Source organism: Culex quinquefasciatus, chromosome 2 (assembly GCF_015732765.1).
Source record: "Culex quinquefasciatus strain JHB chromosome 2, VPISU_Cqui_1.0_pri_paternal, whole genome shotgun sequence".
Lineage (NCBI taxonomy): Eukaryota > Metazoa > Arthropoda > Insecta > Diptera > Culicidae > Culex > Culex quinquefasciatus.
Window position 1 is genome coordinate 994,962 of NC_051862.1, and position 25,618 is coordinate 1,020,579.

General features: G+C 37.1%; 1 protein-coding gene across 1 annotated transcript; it reads right to left on the bottom strand.

Moving 5' to 3' along the window:
- Nucleotides 1–18: 18 nt before the first annotated feature.
- LOC6037203 (serine/threonine-protein kinase BRSK2) lies at nt 19–23,769 on the bottom strand. Its single transcript, XM_038256445.1, has 14 exons — nt 22,967–23,769; nt 22,783–22,877; nt 22,457–22,542; nt 20,236–20,376; nt 9,605–9,755; nt 7,304–7,519; nt 7,046–7,245; nt 6,646–6,986; nt 6,404–6,580; nt 6,188–6,343; nt 5,920–6,086; nt 5,420–5,821; nt 2,318–2,448; nt 19–2,257 (listed from the first exon to the last, which is right to left on the bottom strand). Exons 1-14 carry the CDS (start codon nt 23,070–23,072, stop codon nt 2,182–2,184), a joined length of 2,445 nt encoding a protein of 814 aa, XP_038112373.1. The 5' UTR covers nt 23,073–23,769; the 3' UTR covers nt 19–2,181.
- Nucleotides 23,770–25,618: the final 1,849 nt, after the last annotated feature.

Genomic DNA, 25,618 nt, shown 5'->3' on the forward strand with positions numbered 1-25,618 from the left:
AAAATACGGTTTTTTTTAAATATTTTGGAAAAATTTAAGTATTTTGTAAAAAAAACTGTATTTTGTGAAAATTTTATATTTTTCAAAATGACTGCAATTTAAATAAAAATGGTAATTGAAGTTAAAATGTTCATGTTTTACAGCAAAAACTCTAGTAAATAGAAAATCCATCCAAAATTGAAAATCCATACAACATATTTTGCTAAATTTCAGAGTACTTGCTACAAAAACATGTTGTTTGCAGAAGTTCAGTTTCAAAAGCTAATTGAAATAAGTTATCATTAATTTTCGTCGATAAAATAATCGGCGATAAAGTTACTGCTTAACAACGTTGGTTTTGTTTTTGCTTGTTCTAAAAGTAGCCTTGTTTGACTATTGTTTCCGTTTGTGTGTACGCGCGTGTGAACGAGTATGTGTGTGTCTCTGTTTTGGTTTGTTCTATACTTTTCCTATTTAAATATTTAATAGTGTATGCGGCTATGTGTGTTGGTCTAACTGAGTTTATCAAATTTTGATCAACTTTGGGAAACTTTTGCATAAGTCTCATATTGATCCAAAATTTAACATTCCCAGTTCGACCATTGTTTCTAATATCTCAAATGCGTATGAGTGTGCGTGGCACGTTCGATTCCAAAGCTAGCTACGATCATGTTTTCAGCCTTCCCACACTCTCAGTGCCCTCTCTCTATGATTCAAACAACACGGTGAAAAAAAGTGTAGAATTACAATTTGAATAATTTTAAGATGTAAATTGTCTTCGTGTTGTAAATTTTACATAAATTCATGTGTGAAAATACAATTTTCAACAGGAAAAAAGTCAACATCACCTTCGCTGAAAGTATTAGTTGTTAGTGTATTTTTATAACCTCAAAATATTGTAAATTAAATTTTTGTTGAAATTTATTTTTTACATTAATTCAGTTAAAATTTCGTACAAAAAAATCAATTTACACTTTTAAATTTTCAACTTGCCTAACTTACACTTTTTCTACTGTGCATGACAATGAAGGTTAATAAGCCGGACTACCACTTTCTTTCTGTTTCTTCACAAAGTAGGCGAATGGCTTTTTGCACGATTTCACGCGTGTGTTTGTGTGTGAGTGTGTTTACGTGATAAAGTGTGAGTATCATTGTTTTTCTCTTTCATTTCATTAATTGGCTAGTATTGTTTTAGGGTAAATCTTAAAAAAAGGAAATTTCAACTAGATCCTTCCTAAGCCCGGATTGCTCCTGCTAATTCTGCTTCCAATTCTCACACTCGCAATACTAACTGCTGCTGCTGCTGCTGCTGATCTCTACATCGGTAAACCCAAACCAAGCCAAACCCTGTTTTATGTTTAGTAATTTTTTGGTTCACTCTAGTCTTGAATTTTCGGTTTTTATTTTTGATCTTGCGCTGAAAAAGTGTGTGTCTTAGATTTCTATAGTTCGATTTTCAACAACGTTTCGAACGGCGTTCTGTTCTGCTTTGAAGCCAAATTGACTGATAGTTCAGTGTTCACTTTTGGGAGATCATCATTTGCGTTCGTCTTATCAATTCCGCTCGGGGGTTCTTCTTTTTTCCTGTGATTGATTTCGTGGAGGGGATTTTCTACTGTTTAGGGTGTGTATCATATTATCGTGGAACGGATTTAGGTTCATTAAGTCGCTCAAATCATAATGTGATGTGTTTTTCCTCTTTCTGGTTTATATAATAGCTAATAATAGTGTGTTTTGTTTTTCCTTTGCTAGTTATGCTTAGTATGTATAGCTGTCTCGTTTTGGTATTTCTTTTACGAAAAAAATAAGCCTTATCGGTTAGTTCTTGCCCTCACTTGACTAGGTCGCTGCTCGCCCGCGGTAGTATATCTGGTATGACTAGATGACGGTCGCCGCACCGGACGCAGCGGATCGTTCCTACGGGGTTGTCGTCGTCGTCGTTCCCGCGGCTTCAACACTCGCTGCGCCAGGTTTGACAGGGTGCGTGGAATCGCTGGTAGGAGCAATAAGATCAGTACTAGCAGTAGATACGGATAGCGTAAGAGTTTCTGCATCTGCCGCCACCACCGCCGGTGACGAGGTTCTGGCACGTTGCGATCCACCCCGGATGCGCCGAGGGGACACAAACTTGGACTGGGACTCAACCGAATCGTCACCGTCGACGGGAAAGGTGTTCGGTAAATCCTATCAGAGAAATAACTCTCATACTAGCGCACTACCGGACATTGCCGCCGTCCGCTCGTTGCTGCGTTCGCGTTCCCGTTCCGTCGATTCGGAGCTAGAAAAAAATAATTGAGAATTAGAATCATAACACCAATCTAGTGAGTCAAAAACCCACCTCGATCGCACGGTCTTGATCTCAATCTCGTCGGACGACACTGAATTCTTGTTGGAGGACGTTGCCGAAGAGCGCCGTGCCTTGCCGATGCTGGAGTTGTCGTAGAACGTCTCCGGCTCGATGTCCGATTCCTGCGGGATAAATTGATATGGTTTTAGTAACTAATCATTGAAATTGTGCTTTCGTTCTAAGCGTTTCGATAATAAAACTGCAAATGCACCATACTCATGAATAAGATCCAACGTGGTTCTCAAATTCATGAACAACAATTTACGATTACTGGAATTGTTTTTATAGTGCAGTTATAGTGCAGTTCTCTCAGATTTCGGTCATTTATTTTTTTGTATTTTTTAATCCGACTGAAACTTGTTTGGTGCCAAGTTTCAGTAACAAAAAGTTAAATAAAAAATCACCAAAATTTTTTTTACCGTGTATCATTTTTTTTTTCAGTGTAACCCATATCCATATCTACAACTTTGCCGAAGACACAAAATCGATCAGAAAATTCCTTCAAAAGATCCAGAATTTTGAATTTTCATATATCGTTTTTGTATGGACAGCAGCCAAATTTGTATGGAAAATTAAATGAACAAACTAATGATGCAAAATGGCTTCTTTGACATAATTCATGAACACAATTCACGATTTCGGGAATTGATTTTCTTTTCCGTGTGCCGTTGAATCTTCCATATCAAATCTTGGTGTTTCAACAAAGTTGCTTGAATTGGCATGGCCAACAATTTCTAAAATTAAAAAAAAAACCAAGAAATTTCAAAAATTGATTTTCTGAACTCCCCTAAACGTGAACGTAATAAATTTGTAAAATGTACCCCTCCCATTTGCAATAATTCTTCTGAACACACCAAAATTCCAAAATTGTATCACTTTTGAAAAAAAAAATCTGTAATTTCTACTTAGGCCTGTGGAATTTTTATTTCTAAATTTCCTCAAAACATCAGAGGGCAAAAAGAAGTATTGATAACAAAATCATTGAAAAAATGTTAAATCGATTGAAACTATAATCAATACATTGTACAACGTTTATTTATGCATTTTTTTTTATCAAATAATGGCTTTTTATTCTGTCTACAATTGTTTAATTTTTGGATTACTGTTCAAAAACAAATGTAAAACTTCAAGAAAAACATGTTCATATGCATTCATCGATATTTTGCTTTTTTACAGTATATGAATAAATCATTTTTGATACTTTTTGCCTACGGTGCACTTTTTTATCATATGTACAACTTTGTCGAATTGGATCAGAATATCACTTGTCGAAGTTACAAGTTTTCGAATGATTTTTTAGCACTTTTGTATGGGCAGCTCTCAAGTTAGTATGAGTGGTTCTCTAGATTTTCACAAATTATTTCACGTTTTTTAAATTTGTTAATTCGTAGTATTTGTCCATAAATTCCTTATGTCAAAATAGTAGTGCATGCAACAAGTGGCAAAAAGAGGATGTTTTTTCAGCACGAGTCGTACTCGGTAAACCTCGTTGGATAAATACGACGAGTGATGAAAAAATCAAGTTTTGCAACGAGTTCCATACAACATTTTTTGCAATTCCGAAAACACCCTTTGAACAGTATTATAAGACAAATGTCCATCCATGTTGAAAAGAATAACTTTTCCAAACAAGTGCTGAAAAGTTCAACTTTTCAGCATCCCTTTCAGTGCTGAAAAGTAGAACTTTTCAGCATTTGTTTTGAAAAGGGTTACTATTTGATTCTGTAATTTTTGGTACAGAAAAGTAGGCTGTTTCGTCGTTCAAGAATGACAGAAAATTATAAGCTAATTAGCTGACATTTGAAAAAACAAACATTTTCGCCGATTTAAATTCTTTGTGAGGCTGTAACTCAGAAAACAATTGACCAATTTTGAATATCTTAGAGAGAAAATTGTAGGTAATTTTCTTAGCTTTTAAAAACAAAATAAAAAAAGTTAAAATTTTCAAAAATAAAAAAACGTCAAAGTGACTATAACTCCAAAACAGCGCACCTTTTCAAAAATTCGCAAAAGTACTTTTTTTCAATTCTGTCGTGGAACTTCTTATTATTACTGTCATTCATGAACGACAAAACGGCGTACTTTCTTAAATAATGTAAAATTAATACTTTTCTACCTACCTAAAGTTTTACGTTTCAGCATTGAAATGGGTGCTGAAAAGTTGAACTTTTCAGTATTGGTATCGAAAAGCATATCGTACAATTTTGCCGGAGACATCAAATTGATCAGAAAATCCGATGTAAATATCCAGATTTTTCATATATTTACGTATTTATTTTGTATGACCATCCCGCAAAATTTTATGGAAACTTGGATAGAAAAACCAATAAAAATAATTGGCTTATTTGGACATTTATTCGCTGAATTGGAATTATTTTTCCTTAAAAGACAAACTAATCACCTTTCAATTGACGAAAATACCAGTTTTTGGGACCACGATGTAGGTCACCCTACGGTCCGATCGGAGCATTTTTTTCGGTTTATACTCTTTTCAAATGGAATTTAACATATTCCACATAAATTGAGCTCTATATAGAAAAATTCAGCCATACAATGTTCATCATTTAAAAATAAAACTTCTTTCGAATTTGTATTTCTGCTAATATTGATTCAACGCTATTTGAAGCATTATAATGTTAGGAATAAAATAATTCATATAGGGGAACTATGCCCTTTCTCAGCCTATTTCTATTATCGGCCTATCAGCACTTTGATCATGAATTACAGCTTTTATAAAGTGTTTTTGACAATTCTGAAGTAATAAATAGCTCAAATAAAAGTGAGCAAGCAACTCTCCATTGTTGATACATCTGAAAATGTTGATTTAATAGCGGAAAATGGCAAAAGTGATGAGAATGGGTCGAACGGCTTAGTGTGATTAAAATGGGTATATTTCCCCTATGTTCAAATATTAAAAATCCTCACATTATGATAGTATTTTATTTCTGTTAAATCTGTATGAATCAAGCTTCCTGAAGATGTTCCAATCGACAGAATTACGTTTTGATTCAATTCTAACCAGTACTAAACATAACAAGTTTCGAGTATGAATGTCACTGAAGCTTTTCATGAACACAGCCACCGCCTACTTACGTGCTTGTTGTAGTTGACCCGATCGCTCGAGTCCGACCCGCACGATATGCTCTCGGCGACGGACGTCGTGGAAACCTTGTTGTTGTGCTGCTCCCGCTCCCGCTCGCGTTCCCTGTCCCGCTGGGCCTGGTTCGTCGGGCTGGCCATCGCCGCCGGGTACCGCTTGGAGCAGACCTGCGCCTGGATGTGCTCGCAGATCCGCCGGAAGCGCCGAATGTTGCCCGAAATCAGGGTGAACGTAATGGCAAACAGCATATCGTTCACGTCGCCCTGCTTGCAGATCGTGTTGATGTCCACCTGGATGCGGACGTGCCGCTGGAACATGGTCGGCCCGGTGCCGCCGCGTTTGTACTCCACGCGGAACGACATCGGCGAGAGGACGCTGTGCGATAACTCGGTCATCTAGGGGAAGGTTGGGGGATTGTTTTATTGTGTTATTTATAAAAAAAATATTGAAATTCATGAAAAAAACTCTTTTCTAAGCAAAAAGTACTACGCACCGACAAAAAGGCATGGATGAGATGAGCTTTGACCGTCGCCAAGGGTTTCCCCTTGACGAGTACGGTAAAAGTTTCGTCCTTTTCCGTGGTCATCAAGTTACCGAACCAGGACTTTTTCGTCAGCTCGGGCGACGATTCCGGCGTAAGATGCACTTCTTCATTGGATACTGAAAGGCGTAAATGGTGACGAAACAAACGGGTTGTTGTGGTTGATGTTGTTGTTGAGGGGTTGATGAGCCGACTCAAATGGACGAACGGCTATACTTACTCTGCAGTTTCCTCCGGTGGAACTTGGGACTGCCCAGAAAGCTATTCTTGATGTTGGTCAGCCGCGTCTTCCACAGTTGACTGCCGGTGGTGACCCCGGCCAGCTGTGGACTGCCGAGAATCGGCGATCCGGGGATTGCGTTGATCGAGGATGTCACTGAAAGGGTAGAGTCCTTTGTAGTAAGATCATAGCGATACCAATCAACGGTAAACTCACTGTTGTTGGAGTCCGTCTCGGAAAACAGTCCAACGGTTATCGCCGGACCGGAGTTGGCTCTGTGGTGCACCGGCGACGATGGATCGATGATCTGCGACTTTCGGTCCCGGCTACTGCTAGTGTAGTTGGCATGTCTATTCACTACCGAGTTTGGTGACGATGGAGGGTGGAGTTGTGCTGAAAGGGAATACCAAGCACTAGTTAAAGATCTTCTTTCTCGTTTGGAGAGATCCCGAACTTACACAGTGGTGCACCCGAGTTGACTACGACGCCTCGGGTTGGACTTTGATATGAGCTACGGGACAGTGGCACGGACGAGGGCGACCTCCTCGTGCTACTGTGGCTACGGCTACCGTTATTGAACGTTTGCCGCCTGGACGTCAACGGGGAACCCTCGCTGATCTGGCCGTACGAAAGACTACTGCTACCGTTGAGCCGACACGTGTCCAGTCGTTTCCGGGGTGGATCGGCAATCTCGATTATGTCGTTCCGGGGACGGAGCACGTCTTCGTCATCCTCAACCGCCGGACGTCGTCGTTTCCGTTCCAGCAGCAGGAAGTAGATCACCTTTTCGGTGTTGTGACTGTAAGGAAGACAATATTAGAAACAATTCTCCAACACTCGCGATCAATCCCTTCTTACTTGGGACTCAGCAGCTCCTGGATCAGCTTGTCCTTCTCCTTAAAACAACCGAGCGAGCATATTGCGTTGAGCACATCCGTGTCCACGGCCGAGGCCGTCGGAATCACGTGCGTTTGGACGACCTCCATCATGGGCAGTTCGAGCTCGAGCTCCCCCTTGCCGCCAGCGGTTACCCAGGGGTGCTTGTTGATCTCGGAAAGCTGCAACAAAAGAATCAATTCCTTAAAACCATTCAACACCAAAGCTTCAATATCTCACCGTCAGTCGCTTCTCCGGGTTCACCTCGATCATGCCCTTGAGCAGGCTCTGGCAGTCGGGTGGGACAAAGTGTGGGATGTGAAACACCCCCCGCTTTACCTTCTCGAGCAGCTGGCGCAGGTTGTCGTCGTCGAAGGGCAGGGCGCCGACGAGCAGCGCGTACAGGATGACGCCGCAGGACCACACGTCGGCGCGGCGACCGTCGTACTTTTCGCCCTGAGGAGAAAAGAAAAAGTTTGTTTTATTCCTTCGATTGTTTAAATTAACATCAGAATAAAATTTTAGTTTGGTGGAGTGGTTAGTAACAGATTTATAAATAGATGAGTATTTTTTGGAGAGAAGTTGGAGTAACATTCTACAGAGTGGACGAACCGCTTTGCACTTTTCAGTAAAGTTGTTCTCTCGAACACTTACTTTAAGCTCATGAAATTAAAAAAAAAAAACAAAAAGTCGTAATACCGATATTTTTTCTGATATTTTTGCATTTTGGTATGATTCAATCTCACTTCCCAAACCTAGTACCACCCCTGATGACGGTACACTGAAATACAAAAAAAAAGCTAAATTACCAATTTCTTGAGTCATTCCTTTATGAGCAGTTCTCTGAGATTTCGGTCATTCGATTTTTTTTGTATTTTTTAATCCGGCTGAAACTTTTTTGGTGCCTTCGGTATGCCCAAAGAAGCCATTTTGCATCATTAGTTTGTCCATATAATTTTCCATACAAATTTGGCAGCTGTCCATACAAAAATGATATGTGAAAATTCAAAAATCTGTATCTTTTGAAGGAATTTTTTGATCGGTTTGGTGTCTTGGACAAAGTTGTAGGTATGGATATGGACTACACTGAAAAAAATGATACACGGTAAAAAAAAATTTGGTGATTTTTTATTTAACTTTTTGTCACTAAAATTTGATTTGCAAAAAAACACTATTTTTTTTTATATATGTTTTAGAGGACATAAAATGCCAACTTTTCATAAATTTCCAGAATGGGCAGAAAATCTTTGACCGAGTTATGGTTTTTTAAATCAATACAGATTTTTTCAAAAAATCGAAATATTGGTCGCAAAAATTTTTCAACTTAATTTTTCGATGTTAAATCGAATTTGCAATCAAAAAGTACTTAAGTGGTACTTAAGTGGTACCGGTATTTTGGTTCGAAACAGCAAAAGCAGATCAAACATGGTCCAGGACTCTACGGTCAATGAGCGAGTTGAAAGGTTCGATCGAGCTGGAGAGGACGCGGTGGTCAACTTTCGTAGAAGCCATCGTCGTGTATTTCTGTATTTCTGAGGACAACCTTTGGATCCGACGGTGCTGTTTCAGAGTTTGGCAAATTCAACGCCGGAAGTCTCGAAGATCGCTCAAATGAAGCAAGTCTTGAAGATTTCAATAATTGGTGAGCCCGTTCTTGTTAAAATAACAAACCTTTATTCTAACATTCACTCACATCATTTAAAACAAACTATCCAGAGTTTTTATTTTTGAAAAAGTCCTATCAACTAATGTGTTTCATATGTTTATAGGACCTATTCAAAAAAGAACTCTAGATTTGGATTTTTTTGCATTTTAGAAATACTTCTTGAGAGAAAAGCATCGCTGAAAAAAGTATTTCTGAAAAGCTGAGAAAATGTCCTACAATTGTCTCCCTGAGACTTTGAAAATCAGGCAATTAGTTTTCGGGATACAGCCTCACAAAAAAATCAAATTGATCAAGACGAGTTTGTCTAAGTGTTAGCTAATTATTTTGTAATTTTCAACTGACGATGTATCGGAAACTATTTGTCCGATTTTCAATGTTTAATAACAACTTTGTGTAATTTTCTGATTTTTTCATCAATATCCTTTCAAAAATAATGTCAAAATTATAAAATCAGGCTTTTCCTTTAAAAAGGTCTACAGTTTATAATTTCCCTTATTTCATAAATCAGACCAAATTATATATTTTTAGAAATATTTTTTTTATTTTAATTGAAAAATACATATCATGAGAATTTAACTTTTAGTCCGAAAAGTCCTCATCATGACCTACAACTTTGCGGAAGACACCAAATCGATCAGAAAATCCCTTCTCCAGGTACATAATTTTATATAATTACATACCCGTACCAGTCCCAAAATTGTAGGGAAAAACGAATGATGCAAAATTGCATCTTTTAAAATAGGGAATGCATGGACTAATTTTCATCCAAATAAAAAAAATACAAAGATAAGGCGATTTACGAAATCGTAGAGAACCACTGAAATACTGAAATTAAATTTATTTTACTAATATTCATACTAATCAATGAAACTTACCCGAATCACTTCCGGGCAGGCGTAATGCGGCGACCCGCAGGACGTTTCCAGCATAGATCCGGCCGGCTGCAGCGAAGCCATCCCAAAGTCGGCGATTTTGATGTTGTTCTTGTCGTCCAGCAGCAGATTCTCCGGCTTCAGATCTCGATGGCTGTTAGAAGAAGGTCCAGACAAACAAAACTTTTTCGGTTACATGTTTATATTTTTATAAGCAATCAAAGGGATATCCCGAATTAAGAAGGCAGGGGAAATTGAATTTTAATCGATTGGGATTTTCGTTTTTCCGATTGATTCCATCACCGTTTCGGATGTCGTCCTTGGTCAGGGTGGTGGATGGTGGTGAAAATTTGAAGCTTCCTTTCTGTTTCTTCCTCTGTGGCTAATTCGGGTGGGCCCAGGCCGCCTGGCGACAACCTCAGACGACGACGACCAACGCACACGGTATGCTTTTGGAACTCGTTCAATATTTAGAACGATAAACTATAATTGGATTTAATCGGCCCCGGATTATTATACTGGAGCTAGGAGCAGGAACATTGAAAAGGAATTCGGGGAACAACGACAGATATAAAACGGGCCAGGACCGGAGGATATAGTGTGCGGTTGGCGGTCTTGGTTTGTTCTGGATTTTGGGAGCTTACACTATGCTTAGGGCTCACAGTGGCCTTCTATTCTTCCTGGTTGGTACAAGGCAAAAAGCTAGCAGTTTATTGTTTTTTAATGTTATTATGCTCCATTGAATGGACTGCTTTGCATTAGAAGGCAAAGAAAAAAACTGAACTGATTGAAATTTGATTGGAATATGAAGATTGCTTTCCAAGAACGAGCAAATTTCTTCTCTGAGCCCACAAATTTAAGTCAGATTAATCTCCAATCACATACAATGAACCGCAAAATGGAGCCTTCCGCACGTCGCGTCATCAGTTGATCAATCGCAGCTCCCGCAGCTGATGTACGCGCTGAACTAAATTTAATTTGGGAATGTCTCATCAAATTTCCCTATCTCTTTCCGTTTCGACTTTTCCCCGTGCCCCTTCTCGAAGAGTAAATACACAGAGAGAAAAGAGTTCCCAAAATCGTGAACATGCGTTCATCAAAATGGGAACCACGAACAAAGTGTTCAAATTGCATGGTACGTTTTTCAAATACGTGTTCAATTTGTTCGTGGTTCCCATTTTGATGAACGCATGTTCACGATTTCGGGAACTCTTTTTTCTCCGTGTATATATTCTATAACTTTGCTTGTAGCTTTTCAACCCAATTTTGTCTCTGCGTACCATCTCGCATACCTTTTAGCACTTTCCATCACCTTTCTGCTAAGATTCTTGTTCGAATGTTTTCCCATCCTTGGCTTTTGTTGACAATGGGAAATGTTTGGCTTTCGTTTGAATACTTTATCAACATTAATTGAAACATTATGATTTTCAATGGTTAAGGGGTTATATACATGTATATTGGCAAAAAAGTCAGAGGTTAGTATGAGCACACACATCAACTTATTTTTAATTCTTTTTTCATGGCATTAAAATATACATTTTCACCTACTTTCAAAAAAAAATTGAAGATATTTGGTTGCATCGTTGCCGAGATATAGGAATTTCAAGTGAGCAGTTTCAAAAAACGGGTGCCACGATATCTCAACATTGTCTTGACCAAATCGGCTCAAAATTTTGGTGAAGACTCGGTGTAGACTTTGGTGTAGACCGACTCCATGTGCATGACGAAGCCCGATTTTCAAAAAGTTTATTTTAAAAAAAGATAAAAATATTTTTGTGTTTTTCATATAAAAAACCGTTAATTTTTGATTTTTGCATTTTTTAAAAAAGCTAATTTTTAAAATTGGGCTTCGTCATGCACACGGGATACATCTTGAGAGTCTTCACCTCAAATTTAGAGAAAAACGCCAACAAAGTTTGACAGCCCGCTTTGCGCATGGCAAAATTTTGAACTTAAATCGTCTCTTACTCAGTTTAATCATGAAATATCTTCATAAAACTTTCAGGAATGATTAATAATCATCTTCTGAGTGGATTTATCAAATATTCTGTAATATAAAATTTTGTGATTTTCTACATGTATGTAACCCCTTAATCGCTGCACAGAAAAAAATCAATTCTCATAATCGTGAATTAAGTTCACGAATGTGTGAACCACGAAGGAATTTATTCATAAGTATGGTGCATTTGCACTATAAACGTGAATATATTCCTTCGTGGTTCTCGCATTCGTGAATTTTATTCACGATTTCGAGAATTGATTTTTTTCCGAGTGCCAAGAAAAAAAATGTCATTATGCCACATGTCATTTTAAGCATCTGTGTCAAATTTGTTAATTTTAAGCCAAATTTTGTGAAGATTGACCCATTGATACTTGAGGCTGAATTTAGTCAAAAAAACAAACAAAAATGTTTTTTAATCGATTAGAATGAGAATCTCGCTTGTGTATTTGTGGTCATATCTAATACTCGCTGGTCGGCAGCGAAATTATGAAAAAATATAATTTGTGTCAGACTTAAAGGTAGTCAAAGAGAACCCGGCGGTAACATTTCTAAACCATTGGCCCCGGTCACTTTTCTCATCAAACTTGTGATCTGCAACTTCATTTTAGGCAAATTTGAGTGGGTGATTCATAATTGCAATTGGTAATTTTACATGCGTTACCGAAATCAGTTTTCAATATTTTATCGTTGAAAAAATGTGAAAACTTCCATCATTGCCATGATTTTTCGTTCGAAGATATAAATTTTGGCCCACCTTTCGACCTTGACCATGACCTCGACCTAACCTTTCAAGAATAATCTTAGAGAAATCTCTCTAAGTTTAACTAAATTTGAGATTTTTTCGAAACAACGAAACATGATGTTGTACGCTAAAGTGACAAGAAACAAAAAAATATTTTTTTAGAGATACCCCCTGATTTGATTCTTTAGATAAAAATAAGAAAATGTATACAATTCGATAAAGTTGTAGATATTGATGAGGAATATTTAGAAAAAATAATACGAGGAAAAAATCCTGTTTTTTAAATTAACTTTTTATTTAATCTATTTGCCGACATCCGATTTTTTTCATTTATATTTTTTATGTTTTAAAAAAAATGTGTTTTTGGAAAAAATAGAAATCTTACCTATTCTTTTTGAGCACAGCTTTTCGATTTCTTCAATTAGTGGCCATGAGTGACGATTTTTGTAAAAAAATATCAAATACTGTCATCAGGGGTGACATTGGTCTGGGGGTGAGATTGGGTCATACAAATTTATGTCCCAATGTTATCCCTGATGATTTATGACCCAATGACGGTAGTTATCAGGGATAATATTGAGGATGAGACTTCTGGTTGCTGAGATACAGTGAATAAAATAAAATATATACAAACAGGAAAATTTAAAAAAAAATAGGAATCATGTCTAACATCAAAAAAGCTGAATATTCAATATAAAACCTCAAAAAAGAGCCAAATAAAAAATGCAAATAAAATCATTTTTTTTTTTTTTGAATTTGAGGAGACTTGCACTCATGCTAAGTGACGCAGATGCTTTATTCTTTCCCTTAACTTAAACTTTTATTATTTGCTGGTAAAATGAATTTTAAAAAATGTTTAAAGGTAGCAGGTTTTCTAAGTTGTCTATAGAATCCTCACTACTTTATCAGAGACAAAAATTCCTTCTCAAGATGAAAAACACAAAATGACTTGGATATTTTAAAATTCAACAATGTTTGATAATTTCAACAGTTTTGTGGAAACCTAATTTCGTTGTCAATCCGACAATTTTCGTTTCGTCGCTCGACTCACCCATCACAGTGCACTGTGCGGTGAAAGCTCGGCCGAAATGTCCCCGTTTTGAGGCCGCTTGTGTCACCCCCATCCAACCAACAACAACGGGGACCGTGCCAAAGTTGAGTTTGGTGGGAAAAACCCACCACCCAATCAACCCATCATCCCATCCCAGTTGGCGGCGAAAAACGTTTGCATTACATAATGAGCTCTCATCACGAATGGGTTCATGATACTGTAGTTATACCCGACGGTATGCCACCACCATGGCCTACTGCTGTTGTTGTTGGCAGGGTAGGTCGTCCCATCGAAGCCTACTACGAGTCTGTGTACGAGGCTTCAACTTTTTACTCCTAGCTCGCTCGCTTCGTTCATTTATTGGAATCTTAATGCGATATGAGCCTCGTGGCTCCTTTAAGGCTCCTCACAAAGACACGCGGCGGGCGTTTAATGTGAAGCTGTGTGACGACGGGGGTTGGAAAAAACGAGATGGTACTTTAGCAACCCTTTTCCGTTTTAGCGTCAGCATCGGGAAAGCCTTGTTTTATTTTTCGGCAGCCGGAATGGGATTGAGAGAACATGCAAAATGCTGACTCTTTTTTTTGTTGGTGTGGCATATAAAAAGGCTAAGCTGCCGGTTTTGGTCCCCGAGATTTCAGTTTCACTTTTCGTCGTGAATGTTTTTCACATTTTTCTTCGTTTCGATTTGTTCGAAAGTGTGTTTTTATGTGTTAAAGACAGCACATGGCAGGTTGTATTTTGACACCTTTAAGAGGGGAAACCAGGAACACGATAGAGTCGCTTTAAAACTTAGTCTTATTTTTGCATAAAAATAAAAAAAATCATTTCACAATCAAAACATCCAACAAAAAAAATGTGAAACATAAAAAGTCTTCAAAAAATAGTGTTTGACCATTTGACTAAATGCAGTGTGCAAAAACAAAGTCGTCGTCCGTAACTTTTAAGGTTTCTTCGGAGGTTCCCACATATAGGTATTCGTTTCTTCCAGTCGCGAGTCCCTCTTCTTACACAGCAGATGTCCACGGTAGCCACAAAAATAGACCGTACTTGGGCCACAGGTAACGAGTACCGTAAACGGACGTCCTTTTCCCCAAAAACACACCAAAGGGAAGGTCGGCCAGGTTAGCACCTGTGGCCACACTTTCACGTTGGATTCACTCTGCTGCTATGGAGCCGCTGGCCGTGTTCATTTCTTATTTATGCAATGGCGCCATCACGAGAAAAAAAAGAACGTCCAGCAAGGTCAAGACTGTAGTTGCTTCCGAGCGAGCAAGAAAAAAAGCTCTGAATATTAAATCAAGTGATTTGTTTACTGTTTAGAGTTGGCAATAAAGTGGCATCGTGAGAGCGTTGAGCTCGGAATGGAAATAATATTCTTAATATATTGTAGAAGATATTCGGGTTTAAAACGCACGGATAGGAAAAAAATCCATATGAGCAATTCTCTACGAATTCGGCCGATTTCGTTCATGTTTATTCTATGTATATTTTATATTTTTATATTTGACCTTTTGTACCGAAAAGGACCTAATAAAAATAATTTTATGAAAAAAAAATTTGACCTTTTTGAATTTTTTAAAAGATCTGGAAATTTCACAAAAGTTTCACTTTTCAACATTTAAAATAGGACCATACGTTTTCGAGATATTTGTACTACAAAATAGAAGGCTGTTTGGATGAGACTTTTGTTTCTCTTTTTATTTTAATCTCTGTACCAGAGCAGAGGTCCAATCTTCAATGTCTCTTAGACAATCATGGACATTATTTCAAAAATGTATAAACATGAATTTTGAAGCTAAAATTATATTTAAAGTGACTAGATCTTGAAAACGGTGCACTTTACTGAAAAAAAGTACTTTTCGAATGCAAATTTGATTTAAAATTAAATTTTCATTTTTCCTATTAAAATGTGTCCATACTTTATATGGACCAAAGTTGCAGTTTATTGTCCCATAAAAAAATTAAATACGTCAAGAATTTAAAAAAAAAGTTTTTTTTTATTTTTTTTGTGAAAAAAAGTTTATAAAAATCGAAAAAAAATTTCCGCGTACCATTTTTCTGAAAAGTCCTCATCAATACCTACAACTTTGCCCAAGACACCAAACAGATCAGAAAATTCCTTCAAAAGATACAGATTTTCGAATATTTACGCACCATTTTTGTATGGACAGCTCCCGAAATTGTATGGATCCTTGTATGGGTGAACCAATGACACAAAATGACTTTTTTGATCATAGGGAAGCCCAAAATTTTGGTTCTCTTTATTTCCATACATTCTTTTTCGTGATCTTGCTATCTTATCGCACGTAGTTTGAGTTAAGAACGAGTTTTTCACCAATGTGTAACAGATCGTATCGAGGTGCTCCAATTTGGATGAAACTTTCAGCCTTTGTTTATCTATACATGAGATGAACTCATGCCAAATATGAGCCCTCTACGACAAAGGGAAGTGGGGTAAAACGGGCTTTGAAGTTTGAGGTCGAAAAAACATAAAAAATCTTAAAATTGCTCGCATTTCCGTAAAACTTCATCAATTCCAACTCTCTTAGATGCATTCGAAAGGTCTTTTGAAGCACTTCAAAATGTGCCATGGACATCCAGGATTGGTTTGACTTTTTCTCTTAGCTTTTGCAAATAACTGTCAAAAATGGATTTTTTTAAAACCTTAATATCTTTTTCCAACAGCCTCCAACACCCATACTCCCATAGGTCAAAAGATAGGTAATTTCATGGACTAAAAGCCTATGGCATTAACTTTTTGGCCAATCGCAGTATTTCTCATGGTTTTTTGATTTTTCTAGAACAAACATTTTACAACGTTAGTTTTTGCCCTGTAGGCCGCCATAGCGACATTTTTTGGTTTCAATTTTGTCATATTCGTAATCCCCGGACAATTTCACGTAAATTACAAGTATTGGAGTTGTAAATTTGATTGGAAAAATTGCCATTTAGAATGAATTAAATTTTTTTTTTACAATTTGTTGGATTGATGTTGGGGTAAAACAGGTTTTCGCCTACTTGATACAGCATTTGACGTATTGATCAAAGGGAACTAAGATCTATTTCTTTTTTTCAAAAATGTTTTATTTAATTATTTTTTAAATAAAAATTACAACTCCAATACTTCTAACTAACGTGAAATTTTCCGAAGATTCCGAATATGACAAAATTGAAACCAAAAAGTGCCGCTATGGGAGCCTACAGGGCAAAAACTAACGTTGTAAAAAGTTTGTTATAGAAAAATCGTAAAACTATGAGAAAAACTGCGATTGGCCAAAAAGTTAATACCGTAGGCTTATAGTCCATGAAATTACCTAACTTTTGACCTATGGGAGTATGGGTGTTGGAGGCTGTTGGAAAAAGATATTAAGGTTTTAAAAAAATCCGTTTTTAACAGTAATTTGCAAAAGCTATGAGAAAAAGTTAAATCAATCCTGAATGTCTATGGCTCATTTTGAAGTGCTACAAAAGACCAGTCGAATGCATCTAAGAGAGTTGGAAATGATGAAGTTTTACTGAAATGCGAGCAATTTTAAGATTTTTTATGTTTTTTGGACCTCATACTTCAAAGCCCGTTTTACCCCACTTCCCTTTTTCGTAGAGGGCTCATATTTGGCATGAGTTCATCTCATGCCAAACAAACGCTGAACAAACGCTGAAAGTTTCATCCAAATCGGAGCACCTCGATACGACCTCTAGAACAAACCGAGCAATATTTACAAATACTGCCTCTTAAGTCACAAATTCTCAAAATTCGAATTCAATTATGAGAGTGTTGATAGGTTGAAAATAAAAATGCGATTAGATTAAGCGCATTCCCCCTATTAAACAATAAAGGCTATGTGGCAAACAATGTAGGTATTTGTGCCACATCTTGTTTTTAAAAACTTCATATCTTATCGATGAGTTGATAAAAAATATTAGTGAAATTAAAGATTTTATGATGTAGCTAAGCTATAAGTTAGAAAGAAGTACATTTTTTTTCATTGCGATACCTCCTCTGGTAGTGAACGTAGTTCGATTTCGCTAAAAATGAGTTTTTGTAATCTTTTTATACTGTTGGTGTCACTACAAGTTGTGTTAGCCAACGTACCAACAGGATGTGTAGTGCTCATTAATGGGCAAGCTAATAAATACATGGCACGATCGGATTTTTACGATAAACAAAATCGGTTAGTTATACCAGCCGATGACCCCAGTCAAGTGTGGTACATCATCCAACGTGACAGGAAGTACAGAATCAAAGTTCGCGGTCGAGTTAATGAGCTATATGCAGCTTCAAATCATTTATACAACAAAGAAAGACGCAGCGTTTTCGTTTGGGAGCCAATTAACCAAGAAGCAGCTGAAGGAGCGTGGGACAATGGGACATACAGCAGTTGAGCAATGGAAAATATTCTATTCGAAACATTGTACTTAATGAATATCTTTATTTATCCATTTCTGTCGGGAGGGTATTAACATGGACACCGAATGACGTTAAACCTATAAATAATGTCCAATTTCAATGGGATATATTAGAATGTTGATGTAAATTTCGGTTTAAAGTAAGATGTAAGTTGCCAAATAGTCAGCTATGATAATAAAATTATCCAATGAAAGTAAAAGTTGATTTTTTTAAACGGATCTGCTACACAAATTTCCGTTAGCGAGCAAGGTTATGAAAATATCGAACCTTCAATTCTCAGTGACTAACAATAACATTGCGCGTGGTCGGTTCAAATTCTCCCTCTCACGGTCTGTTATTGCGTCGGAACTCCACATATTTTTAAATACTTCATAAGTTAGTTTACTATTATTTCGAAAACATTGATAAATAGGATTATTTAAAAACTCTTTAAGTGGAAAAAACGGAAAGAAGTTTCTAGTTTTACAAGTTTTAGACGTTATTGAAACAGAAATAAAAAAAACGCCAGTTTTGAAGGCATTTTCAGAAGAACAGTTTGATAAGTAAATTTGGATTTATTTACTTAACCTCAAATTTTCATTAAATTGATTAAAAGCTAAAATATTAAATTGTTATTTTTTTTAATGATCATTAAAAGAAAGCTGGCCTAATGATTGATTTAACATATAAATTCAATTTGCTCACTTTTAAGTTGACATTTATGAGAAGCACAGTGACTATCATAGTCACCTTGTATTTTTAAATAACAATTTTAAACGAAACGCCAAGGCTGAAGAAGTTTATTATTGCAAATCAATGTATCTAAAAAAATCTTCGAGGTAAGAACGCTTAAGGGGTCCTTTTCAAATATCCGTGACCTAGAAAATATTTTACCTCGGAATTTTGGATTTATTCGAATTTTTATTTTTTTATATATTTAAAAGGAGGTGCGCGATACTTCTTGCATCTTCACCTAAAACAAAGCTTTATGAATGGTCGTGCGCCTCTATGAAAATATACGAAAAACTTAGAATTGGATAAAAAACAAAAATCCACAGGATAAATATTTTCTATGTCACGGATATTTTTTTATCTCGAAATCCTGCCCTATCCTGAAATCTTGATATTTGTTCAACGATAATTTGCAACAATATCAAAATAGTTTGCCTAAGGATCAACATTCTCAGACACTTTTAATTTTTTGTACAAAGCTATAAACAAAATGCGCATGTTGAGTTCCAAGTAATAGATTGTTATAATCCTTGAATAATTGTTGGAAGAGTTATCCTGTCAGTGATTTTTTTTGTTTTCGATTTCCATAAATAGTGATTATTATTTAAATTTTTTTATGTACCTCGTAACTTTTATCCTGAACATTGATTTACTTAAAACCACCAAGACATTCGCTATCGGGGTATAAGATGACTGTGTGTGTATTTTTTTCAGAAAGAACTAGATTAAATTTGGTCAAATTTGAGTTTAAAGGGTACATAAATATTGGCAAAAGCATGCAGTCAAAAATCAATTAAATATTTCTGACTACAAAACCATTTTTTTAGTTATGATGATACTACATACTTGGGTAAGAGCTGATTAACAGGTTATCATTTAGTGATCTCTAAAAAAATAAAAATGGCAGCGCAGCGCATGCAACTTGAAAAAAATATAAGAAGTTTTATAATTAATCTGTTTTATAGAAAATACTAAAAAATAAAAAAATTAACTTAATTTTGTTGAATAAGATAACTCCGACTCCAACTCCGGGTAATCAGAAATTTTCGGCTCCGACTCCGACTCCAACTTCAGCTAATAAAATTTAGCCGACTCCGGCTCCGACTCCGACTCCAGCTGTTCGAGTTTTTACGACTCCGACTCCGACTCCGACTCCAGGCTTCCCAAAAAGACCCGACTCCACCGACTCCGACTCCACAGCCCTGCTTAAAATAATAAATTTCTCCATAAAATAACCAATGACTTTGTTGAATTAGGAAAAAAAACGAAATTATATTTGATTCTATGTATTTTAAAATTTGTTTACCCTCTAATGATTTAGTCAAAAATTAAATCGAAAGCCAATTTATTCCAAAACTCCCTACCAACACGCCCAAATTGGATGCCTTGCACAATGAATAATTTCCATCCTTTTTCCGCAATGAGAATGCAATTTTCCTGGTTGAAACAAAAGCCAAAATATCCAGGCGCAATCATTTCAAAGTCATGGTCGTCTTCTCAATTCAAACGATCTGACGAAATTTCGCAATTTATTCATCACGATATCATTGTGGTGTGCTGTGTTGTTTCTCTGCTCCGAGCCAAAACTCGGTGTGTATCATTCTTGAACTTTCTTTTATCCAGCTTTCTCTGGTTGCACCACCCTGACCATTCCAGGGGCTCTATCTATTTATCTGGTATAATAGTGTCGGGTAGTTATAACTAGGAGTGTACTCACCATATTGAATGCGAGTGGCAGAAATCCAGCGCGGAGATGATTTGCCGAAAGAACTTCCGTGCCTCCTTTGGCGTGAGTCGGCCCTTTTTCACCAGATAGTCGAACAGCTCGCCGCCGGAAACGTGCTCCAGCACCAGATATCTGTGTACGTGTGAATTAGTGTGTGTATGTGTGAATGGGTGAAAGCATGAATCAAATTTTCAAGCTTTTTATTAGACGTATCCTCGATTTGGTCTTTTTTCTCTTCATACTTTTTGCTGCGGCATCACACGATATTGTTCCTTCTGTTATTTTTTTTTTGTTCACGTCGCGGCGCACACAAAACGTTAATTGTTTGGGGAAAAAGAAGCTTTCTTCGCGTTGTGTGGTGTTACATATACACAAAAAGCTCACGGAACGAAACTGAAAAGCAATGCCGACGACAAGGACGCGGGTTTTTTTTCCTGCTGCATTATTGATTGATTTTTCAATATTTTAATTTTCGTGCGCTTTCGCCGCTCGACCTTCTCGTGGTGCACACAACACAAACTCGAAACGCTGCAGAAGTAGGCCGTGAACGAATTCAGAAACCTGTCTGCTGCACACAAGGCACACTACAGTAGGGTAGAGGGTCCAGTTTTCGCCAACTTACGGGATCTAAACCATTTTGAAATTCGCGATTTTTAAATTTGTATTCTGATTTCAACCATAACTGTGTTCATACATTCCCTAAGCTAACAAATCTTTTAAATAAAAAAATATTTCAAAAATTTAAAATTTGTTCTTAAATATGAAATGAGGAAAATTATCTATCTGCAGGCCTTTTCAAAAATTATGCCTGTCTCCTAAATTTTGAATTTCTTTTTATTTTAAAATTAGAAAATTTCACACGAGTTTCATTTTGAACATTGAAAATTGAACCAATAGGGAGTGTTCTTTTCTTACGTAATGTATTAAGGGTGTAAAGCCGTGTTACGCTCAATACATTTTTTTAATTTGTATGGAAATGTTGTTACGAGAGGGGGGGAGGGCTTCAAAATCTAAATTGCGTTACGTAAAAAAACGCTCTCATAGTTGAAAATTACAGGCTAATTAGGAGACACTGAGAAAAATTTATCTTCATCTATTCGAGTTCTTTGTGAGGCTGTCTCGCAGAAACCAAATGCCCAATTTTCCAAACCCCAGAGAAAAAAAATTATAGCAAATTTTCTCAGCTTTTCAAAAATATTGTTTCTGGATTGGCGTTCCTTCATAAAGCATTTAAAAAAGGAAAGTGTTTAAAATTTATTTGACATTTTTTTACCAACGTTTCGATATTTAAAAGAAATTAAATCTCTGGAACCAGATTTTGCACAATAATATTATAGTATTGCTTTCAAAGAGCATGTCAAAAACGATCTCATTACTGCCGCCAACTTTTTAAATGATAAATAATGGAAATTGACAAAAACTGACTTAGGACAATTATGCATATAACTGCAATAAAGCGGGTGATATTACAAACATAGGAAAATAACGCATAAATGGTTTAAAGATTAACTTGTTAAAAAGTTGTACACTTTAATTCAAAAAATGTCGACGATTTCAGCTTTCAATTTTTTTTCTATTTCAATCCAATTAGCCTATTTCCACTATTTTTATCAAAACTTCACTTGTTTTATCAAAACTGTGCAGAAAAACTTGCTTGTTTGCTCCCGATTAGACAATGTATTATTAGCTTTTTCTATAAGCTGTAATTAAACGTCAAAATGCTGATGTGCCAACATTAGGTGCATAATGGAATCATATGCTGTTCCCTTAATTCTGATATTGTTCTTGAAAAAGCAGCAGCTCTGTCAAATTCGACGCATGCAATTGCAATTATTAGTAATTGAAAACATCTTACTATCTGAAAAAAAAACAAAAGCTTTATTTTTTTTTAAATTTTCAACAAAAATTGGTTTTGAGGGTTCTATAACATTTCCAATCAACAATGTTCAAAATTTAAAATGGCAAATTTTCTTAGAATTATACTTTCATGTAGACGATATCTGCGTCCTCTACCCTTCTTCAAGTCCTGACCCACGGCCTGCTTCGAGTCCTTTTGATAGGAATCTTCTTACACGATTATTGGTAAAGTTCGTTAATGCGGGAATCGTTAAATGAAACGGCCTACTCTGCGTTTTTTTTCTGCCTCTTATTCTTCTTCTTTTTTCAGTACATGCATAAAACAAAACAATTATGAAGGGAAGTTAAAACTTACAAATATTTCCGATTTTCATACACATCCGTCAGGCCAAGGACGTGTGGGTGGTCAATTAGTTTCATTATAGCTATTTCTCGTTCCACCTGGTGTTGGCGTGATTTTTATGTTTTAGCGTTGTTGATGTCGCGCGTGAAGGTATTGGTTGATGTATGGTAGTTGTTGTTGTTGAGGTTAGAAGGAGCAAAGTAAGGAAAACACACAGTGGAAAGAGCAGAGATAAAGAAACGAATACGTAAAGGATAAAAAGTAAATTAATTAGAATGTGTTGAGATTTTGTTTTTCCCCATGGTGGGGGTTGTAACGTGATTGTAACCGATAATTACTTTCATCAGCACGGATTCACTGAGCTTCTCGCGGTTGATAATTTTAATTGCCACTTTCTTCGCGGTGACACAGTGCACTCCCAATTTGACCAGCCCTGCAAAAGGAACAACACAAGACAGGAAGAATGACACTTTGTTCTTCGATCCGGAGGACCCTTGGGCGGCGAGCGCTATCTCCTCTTACCAGTTTGGCCTTTCCCCAGCGTTCGTTCCAGACGATAAGGGCCCACATATTGGTGCGCCTCGTTCGTCGACGGAGTGCTGTTCTCCTTTTGGACCTCTCGGCTCATTTTTCGGATGCTTTTTTGCTTTGCTCAGGCGGTCTGAACTTGACTTTTTTTTTTTTGTTGAAACCAGTTACGCGACTTTTTCCTTCTAAACTATTGACTGCACTTGTCTCTTTCTTCTGACCGTAGCCACCCTAGTCGAGACGTTTTTTTTTCAGCACTCAGTTGGCCATGGGCGCCTAATCACCACCGAATCCTGGCACTTCCATCATGGTGGCATCGGGAATTTAAAACACTTTAAATCCTTTCCCCAAGAAACTCCAAGCTCTCGTGTGTCGGACCGAAACCGTCTTGAATTCTCCACCTTATTTGAAAAATCAATATTCCTCCGTATACGCGAGCAGTAGAACCGTCGTCGGAGAGCCGATGATGACAGGGGCAGAGTCCTCCTTTTTGACTCTCTAGCCTTGCCTATGTGTATTGTGCACTTTTCTTTTTTCCTCTTAACTTTGTCTGCCAAATCCCGTCCAAAAGTGGGGCTCCTTCTATTCCAAACTTCCACAATATGGGGCCAATTTGGAAACTCCTGTTTGTAAGGACCCACTCGTCCGCCGTATCACACGCACACTCGGATCGAACCCGGTTCCGTGAAACAGCTCGAAATCTCCGGAAAAAATCGTTCCGAACCCCGACGACTTCCGACGACGACGGTTCCTCGCTAAGGATTAGCACAGCGAAAGTTTTCAATGGCGATTTCCACCGTTCGTCGGCCGTCACCACCACTACAAACGCAGCTCGTATTGACATTTTGCACTCGAATTTCCCATTTTCGTGAGTGCCTGCGCTAGTGTGCGTGCGCTGTCACGCACCCCCCCTCAAGTTAATTTGTACAACACCCCATCAAAGCAAAGGACAACATTCTGCTCACCCACCCTAACAGAGAGAACCGTAGTAGGCGGTATAGTGGAGGGACAGCAGTGTACAGTTATTTGTTGGGACGTCAAACAGGATACAGGCCGCCGCCGCCTGCGATGAGTGTCGTCACTCCTCGTGCGGTTTTGGTGCGTTGGTGTGGTTGGATCCAGCGAGTCTATCGTAATTTTGACATTACGAGTAGCACCGCTGTTAGGGTAACCTTTTCGAAGATGAACGAAGATAATTGTGAACAAAATTATTCAAAACAATTAAATTATTTGTTGTTAACAGTGAGATTCATGAAAAATCAATTCTGGAATAATCTGAAAAACATGCTGCTGCACGGAGAAAAAACAGTTCCCAAAATCGTGAACAAGCGTTCATGAAAATGGGAACCTCGAACAAAGTGTTCAAATCCCATGGTACGATTATGAAAAACGTACCATGACTCGCCAGCTCACACAGCAGTCTTTGATTTGCGAGAAACTTTGTACTATGGGGTAATTTTTGTCCCTGATCCGTGGATCCGAGGACCACATTTCGATATTTCGTGACGGAGGGGCGGTACAGCCCTTTCATATTAGATCAATTTGAAATCTTGTTTTTTCAAAGCCTGAAATAATGATGATATGGAAATTTGGTGTTAAAAGGACTATCCATAAACCACGTGGACACTTTTTTGAAAATTTCAAAGTTGTTTGTCATAGAATGTTACATAAGAATCTCACACTTGACAATAAATAATCTGACACATTTAACGCCACCTTTTGGTGGAATTTTGAATGTTTTGCTTTTTCCCATACATTTTTGTGATTTTTTCGATACAAACTTTAACGATCATCGATTCAGCGATCAACGATTGTCAAAGTTACTAAAAGTATCGAGTCTTTTGAAATTTGCTATTTTTTTGTCAAAATGCGTGTTGACGTTTGAAGTTATTATTTCGTTAAAAATATGCGTTCTAGAAGAAATCACAAAATTGCTACACAGCAAATAATGTAGTAATCCAGCTGCGTGTAAAATGCCTGGGTGTAAAATAAGTTTTGCATTATTTAATGAAATTCTGTGTAATATTACACCCTGAAATATGTAGCCCATCAGTATGGGAAACCTACTTGACCGAAATGTCAAGCTCACATATACGTTTATCCGTTCCATATTTCATCGGTCTGATGGCCGAGCGGGCTAGGGCGCCAGTCCTTACTGTAGGTGGTGGGTTTGAGTCCCGTCAGTTTGCGACTTTTTTTTTTGTTTTTACAAAAATTGTACATGCAGCGTGTAATATTAAGTGTCTTTTTTGACAAAGGTGATGTGCATGCTTTTGCATGCGATTTTACCATCGGATTTTTTGCTGTGTAACATTTCTAAGAAGGCAGAGCTAAAAAAAATATGATCACAGTTTAAACTTTACATAATGGATAAAGGGTATCATTACGCTATTATTTTTTTAATTGAGGGATGCCTGTTTATGATTTTTGAATAATATTTAAATATTGATCAGTAAAAAAACAATGTAAAATGGAATTTGCATCAAAAAGTATCACCAGCAGGGATGACACTGGATCTGGGAGAAAGATTTGGTCATACAATTTTATCTAAATTATAACCAAGATTTAGTAAAAATAGTAAATTTACAATTAATTTTCAAAACTTTTTTGAGAAACTTGCTTTATCACTTCCACCTTTGATGGATG